At 36.6% G+C, this 7,000-nt stretch overlaps 2 gene segments (V, D, J or C); one reads left to right on the top strand and one right to left on the bottom strand.

The window, feature by feature from the left end:
* Positions 1-398: 398 nt before the first annotated feature.
* Positions 399-3,102, bottom strand: LOC127156182 (immunoglobulin lambda constant 6-like). The segment is given in 2 exon segments: positions 399-973; positions 3,074-3,102. Coding segments are annotated over 2 exon segments (399 nt in total).
* A 594-nt stretch (positions 3,103-3,696) lies between these two features.
* Positions 3,697-4,338, top strand: LOC127156322 (immunoglobulin kappa variable 1-39-like). The segment is given in 2 exon segments: positions 3,697-3,799; positions 3,894-4,338. Coding segments are annotated over 2 exon segments (363 nt in total).
* Positions 4,339-7,000: the final 2,662 nt, after the last annotated feature.

The following is a 7,000-nucleotide window of genomic DNA, read 5'->3' as shown; positions in this document are numbered from 1 at the left end:
TCAATCAGTGATTCTGCTCATTAACAGCAGCTGTTCGTCAGTGTCTGAAGTCACTCATTAGTTTTCATTCTCTCTGTAAGGTGGACTATATTAGTAAACTCATGTAGGGAATAGTGAATGAAGGTGTAGAGTTTGATTTTAAACACAGTCTCTGAGTGTCGATTTTGAACGCTGTTAATTCACGATACATAGCAGCAGGCTGTATTCGAAAATGTCAAATAATACCCAGAATGCACTGTTTTAATGCAAAACAGCATGTTACTGTCAAAATTTGGCAGTTTTTTTACAGCAATTTTTAACAGTGTACATTTACTGCTACTGATCAAGTTTCTGGAAAACACCTGAACAAACACTACATGCATCTTCATCTGTTAGTTGAATGATGTTTCAGACACAAATGGAGCTTGTTGAGAAGCTTTATTGAATGTTACAGCAAACACAGCAGATTGAAAGATCAGCCAGTGCTTTGACACTAGAGCTCTCTTTCAGTATTGAGTTGTAAATGACTACAGCTGCAGCACGAGACTCATGTGAATCCTGCCTGACACAGGACACTCAGATACGCCTCATCTTCAGGAGAGAGCAGCGCTCACTGGAGAAACATCAGCACTGCGACTGACTCTTCTGGAACGAGACCTCTTGAGGAGCTCCATCATGTGTTACTCTGCAGACGTACAGCTCTCCTTTTTCCCAGCGTGCTTTGCTGAGGGTCAGGACGCTACTACGGCTGTAGCGCCCGCCCTGCTCACTCTCTGTGCTGGTCTGAACCCCCTCGGTGACCTCTGAGCCGTCCAGTGTCCAGCTCACCTGCGCCCCCTGTGGAGAGTAAGAGCTGAGCAGGCAGAGCAGTGCGGCTGAGTCTCCAGAGATCTGCAGAGAAGAGGGCGGCAGCAGAGACACTGAGGGCTTCACTGTGGGACCAGCTGCAGGAGACAAACACAACACATTCACAAACACTAAGAAAACACAAACACTACATACATTTCAATGAAACCTTGTAAATTAAACAAAACATGTTAAGATATTTATTGCTTTAACCCCAGTAGTTTTTATATCCCTAAATAATGTCTTTGCATTTTAGTTAGGTGAGATATTTAACTCAAAACTCAGTTTCAAACACTGAATTATAAGCACAACATGAGCAAAATAGATTCAAAGTCACTGATCAATCTACAGAAAGTACCTCCATTTACATTTTAACATTTTTTCTATATATAATTTATACATGATAAACTAATAAAATCGTGAGTGAGCCACATAATTCAGATATAGTGAATAATTCAGTTCTTCTGAATTTCAAAACGTGACAATATTTTTGATTTAATATTTACTGTAAAACTATATTTAAAAAAAAAAAAAAAAAAAAAAACAGGTAACACTTTGCAATAAGGTTAATTAGTTAACAGTAATTAATGTGTTACGTAATATTAACTAACAATAAGCAATACATTTGTTACAGTATTTATTAATCTTTTTTGGCATTGATTAATACATGTACAACTGTCCATTGTTAGTTCATGTTATCTCAGGTTCATTATTTAACACTGACATACGAAATTTTGGATTTTAGAGGTCACTGCGCACTGAGTCTGAAATTTTCGCATGTTAAAAAATAAATACGACCTCACGTTATGTCAATCACGTTTACACACTGCCTCCGAAACTTTCGTCCGTCATAAAATAAATAAATTAATCAATTAATTACTAAAATTCAGATCGGGTTCGATTTTCTGCATTTTTCGCATCCGTAGCAAGCATTTTGAAAGGTGTTGACTGTTTTTCAAAAATTGGATGGACCCAATATGTCCTTTCTTTTTCTCTTTTAAGAAGTGAGTGGACAACAAAACATCCTCACTGCTTGAAGATTCATTGTGTATTGTTTTGCGAATTCGTTTCACAACGGATGAATTAAAACGCATCGGACTCAGTGTGCAATGACCTTAATACTGTATTAGAAAATGTTGCAGCTAATATGAACTCAGATTAATAAATATTTTACAAGAATCTTTCAGTGTTAGTTCATGTTAACTAATGTAGTTAACTAGTATTAACAAATCAAACATTGTAAACTGTTACCAAAAAATATTATTATTATTATATATTAGCTGTGACCTCTCAGGTGACTTTGACCTCTTTTATCATGGATGATGTTGTGGAGTTTCTCATAATGATCTTCATGTGCAGCTCAATCATCATGATACACACACACACACACACACACACACAAACCTGCAGCTTCAGACAAATTAATCAAAATTAAAACTAAGCTGTTGGGTTAGTGGCTGGGTCAATCTCACTGCTGAAACTATACCCCCCCTCTCCCCCCCCAGGATAGAATAGAATAGAATAGTCCCGCCTTCTCAATTAAAGAGCCAATTGGTAAAAGCATCGCGTGCTAAAGAAACAGCTCTGAGATGTGTGCTAAGACTGCACATGCGCATTTCAATTTTAAATTTAATCTTAAGCTTGGTGAACAGTTTTGCATTTTTTGTTTCCCCATTCAAAGAGACAGAGCTGCACTTGCCCGAGAAGCGTTTCAAAGATAAACCAGTGAAATGACTTACCTTAAAGGGACTTTGATATTACTCAACTTTATCTCAGTAAATCCCTGTTATCAGGGATCCAAAATGCAGTTTCAAAGCAGATTATAGAAGTCCACTATATGGAGAAAATTCCTGAAATGTTTTCCTCAAAAAACATAATTTCTTTACGACTAAAGAAAGAAAGGAATGAACATCTGTGGTGAGTACATTATCTGTCATTTTTTGTTTTGGAAGTGAACTACACCTTTAAGTCATCACACAATAATTTAAAAATTGTTAATGAAGAATTATATTTGTGAGATTCACTCGAGTGAACACAAACTCCAGCAGAGAGAGAGAAAACAACACTTCAACACACTGATAGTAGAAACACATCAGCTGTTGACAACACTCAGTCATTTAGTTTGACAAAAATATATATTTTATTTATTTATTTACTTACTTACATTATTTAACGCAGGAACAAAACTATTTCATATGAAGTGCAAGCAAAATGTAATTCTTTTATAACCAGCCCAGCTAACAATGACCTAATGGTCTGACAGCACAAAGTCGGCATGTTGAAACGGGTCAACCTCTGTCTACATACCATTAGTGAGCTGACAAAGCTAAAAATACTGTCAGTCTGCCAGTGTTTTTTGGGTGGCACACCACCAATGGTTTGCTTTGGTTGGGCCTTCGTTGGTGCACAACTGGCAAACTGATAGTCGGTTCATGCAGCTCAATCATCATGATTCACAGAAAAACCTGCAGCTTTAGACAAATGAATCAATACATTTATTTTTACTGCTTCCATACTGATAAAAATTGTAGAATTGTAGAAATGTTGAATAAAGTTATTTTTGTTTTCTTTGTGCACAGAAAGTATTCTCGTAGCTTCATAAAATTACGGTTGAACCGCTGATGTCACATGAACTATTATAACAATGTCCTTACTACATTTCTGTGCTTAGACTGTAGTAGGACCCTTGTTGTCTATGGAGGGTCAGAAAGCCCTTGGATTTCATCAAAAACATTTACTAGTTCTGCATCAGTGTATGTGAGTTTGTTAACAGAATAAGCTGTTGTAAATCCTGCCCACTTCTTTGCATTGTCAGCACATGCTTCAGTGCTCTGAGAGTGTTTATAGTGCTGTGAGTTTAACACTTCATGACTGAGAGCAGAACAGAACAGAATCTTCATCATCACACAAGACAAAACAACAACAATGAACAACATCATCATCCTCATCTGGACACTCACACTGTTTGCTCAAGGTTTGTAATAAAACCTTTTATAACAACAATTACAGTAATTGTTTTAAAATGTGAAATATACATCATTTTCTTGTCTTTTTTCTCTTTCTTTCAGAGTGTAGAGGACAGTACACTGTTACTCAGAGTCCATCAATAACAGCAGCTCAAGGACAAGAAGTCAGAATAAACTGCAAAGTCAGCAGTAGAGTGGCTGGTGGTAGTTACTTACACTGGTACTTACAGAAACCTGGAGAAGCTCCTAAACTCCTCATATATAAAGCAACAAGCCGTTACACTGGAACTCCATCTAGATTCAGTGGCAGTGGATCTGACAGTGATTTCACTCTGACCATCAGTGGAGTCCAGACTGAAGATACAGGAGATTATTACTGTCAGAGTGTACACAGTGGTGGTGTGTTCACACAGTGATGAAGAGTCGTACAAAAACCTCCATCAGTCAGAGTCACAGTAACTGCACTGATACAGATGAGAGAAACTGCAGCTGCTCTACAACACAATCACACACAACACTGATCAACACAAACACTAATAACACATTAAAAATTGGAAAGATTAATTAATAGGATAATAAATGTATAGTTCATTGTTTGTTCATGTTAGTTAATACATAACACACAAACTATTAACAAATGACACCTTATTGTAAAGTGTTACCAACATCATAGTAACATCTCAGAAGTGAGATAAAATAAATAACACAGTATCTACAGTTTGTCATATACTGACATAAGCTGTGTCTCATTTCGAAGGATGCGCCCTCCGGAGGCTGCATTCGAAGGCTGCATACGTCATAGAGGCTGTCTCATTTCAGAAAAGCAAGTAGGACACTCCGAATGCGACCTTCGAATGCGTCCTTCTTTCACAGGAATTCGGAGGATGCATGCGGTGTATCCTTCGCTGCTACAGATAACCCACAATTCTTTGCGTCGCCGTAACCAACCGTCGTTTATTTGACAAAATGGCGGCGCCGGCAGATGTAACGTTGAACACAAGCGAAGATGTGGTGTTTAAATGTAAGTATTTTCAAGTGTTTCTTCTTTTTTTATTTGTATTACCTCAGAAGGTAGTTGTGGTAAACAGGATTACAAGTGTTAAGTGATTTTTAAGCGTTTAGAGCAGTACTTTGCTGGCAAGGTGAGTACAGTATAATAACAATTATGCCTATGGAATGGGCTCATTATAGGAATACGAATGTGTGTGTGTGTTGTGTGTGTGTGTGTGTGTGTGTGTGTTGTGTTGTACTTGTTTTTGCTACATTGTGGGGACCAAATGTCCCCACAAGGATAGTAAAACCTGAAATTTTTGACATTGTGGGGACCGGCCTGCGGTCCCCACAATGTTAAAAAATTATTAGAAATAGTAAATGATGTTTATCTGAAAGTGTAACGATGCAAACATGTTTTCTGTGAGGGCTAGGTTTAGGGTTAGGGTTGGGTTAGGGGATAGACAATATCGTTTGGTCAGTATAAAAACTATAGAAGTCTATGGAAAGTCCCCACAATTCACAAAAACAAACATGTGTGTGTGTGTGTGTGTGTGTGTGTGTGTGTGTGTTGTGTTGTGTTGTGTTGTGTGTGTGTGTGTGTGTGTGTGTGTGTGTGTTGTGTGTGTTGTGTGTATGTTGTGTGTGTGTGTGTGTGTGTGTTATCTCTGGTATTATCAAATACTTTTTTGTCAAACTTTAGATTTGTTTTGTTGGAAATGTTCAAGTATTGGTTTTTGCATTACTATTACAGTCAAATCTAAAATTCAGATAAAAGATGATGAAGAAAAAAATCTATCTAAAATGATCAAACACTACAAGAGGGCAAAATCGGCAGTCATAACTACAGATAGAAATGAGTCATGTTAATTTTGTTTTGAATAGGGAGCAAAGAAAACACAGAGAGATTTATTAGATTGAGGCAGGAGCATTCTGATCTCTTCACTGGAGCCAAAAATACAGCCTTATACGGTTGGAGGTAAGATCTTAGAATTAAAGAGTAGTAGTAGTCAGTCTTATTTTTTTTTTTTTTTTTGAACCATGATTAGCTTGTTCAGGTGTGTTAGGATTGGAGCTATACTCTGCAGGACAGCGGTTCTCCAGGACTGATGTTGGCCACCCCTGTGTTAGACAGAACAATCTTATTTCTAAGGATGTGTAAGGAGTTTTTTGTTCTAAATTGTCATGTTATGCTTATATTATTTTTATGATTATAGATTTATTCTGGAGAAAATGGACCTGTCCAGTAAAGTTACACCAGCACAAGCCAAGAAAAAGTGGGACAATTTAAAAAAAAAATATAAGGTAAGCCAAGATGTACTTGTACCCTTGTACAGTCCCATGTTGATAGTTTGCTCAACCAATTTAGCCTTCACTTGTATTGACAGCTTTACAAACTTAACCCTTTAACTGTCACCCCACATTTTTTAACACAGGCGTGCATTATCCAAACTCAAATTGTTATGATTCATGAACACTTTTGAATACAGACCTTAGGTTGGACTCTTTTTAAAGAAGACAATCAGATTATTGCAACAGTGGAATAATTTAAAAAAATAAAAGTATCAAACTATTTACATAACAGGTTTTACTCTAAAATTGCTATAAAATTAAAGCCTTACCTTAAGTTATGTTACAAATTTTAAGGTGATATGAAAAATATTGAGGTTTCTGTGAGATTTTATTTAGGGCATTATCCCACAAACAGCCACCGGGCACTATCCAAACTCCGCTGAATTTTTTAAATGCATTTTTCTGTTACAAATATCTGAATTTCTCTGTCAATATTGCTTATATCACAAAATAACCACCAATATGGAATTTAGAGACTAATATTTTTGAATTTTTGAGTTTTGATTGTAAAAGACCGTAATGCATTTTGTAATATCACACTTGGCACTGCCTGCAGAGGGGTAGAAGACTGCCAAAATATTTTAAAGTACCATTTCCATGATAATGCAATGTCTGATTTCAAAATGTTTTTACAGGATGAATCTTGGGCTTCTAAGCTTTCAAATGATATATAATTTATGATGACTACTAAAATATGTTATAAAGAAAAAAAGACAACGAAAAAAGAGCGCTAAATGTCCCAGAGGTGGGACGGTAACAGCTAAAGGGTTAAGATCTTTAATGCTTTTAAAATTTTTAATGCTACTTATGCTACAATTAACCTTGTTTTGCTTAGGAGTGCAAACATCCAGGGTCAGGTGAGGGCC

Source organism: Labeo rohita, chromosome 25 (assembly GCF_022985175.1).
Source record: "Labeo rohita strain BAU-BD-2019 chromosome 25, IGBB_LRoh.1.0, whole genome shotgun sequence".
Taxonomy (NCBI): domain Eukaryota; kingdom Metazoa; phylum Chordata; class Actinopteri; order Cypriniformes; family Cyprinidae; genus Labeo; species Labeo rohita.
The sequence above is the reverse complement of the archived record's forward strand: the minus strand, read 5'-3'. Positions and strand labels throughout refer to the sequence as shown.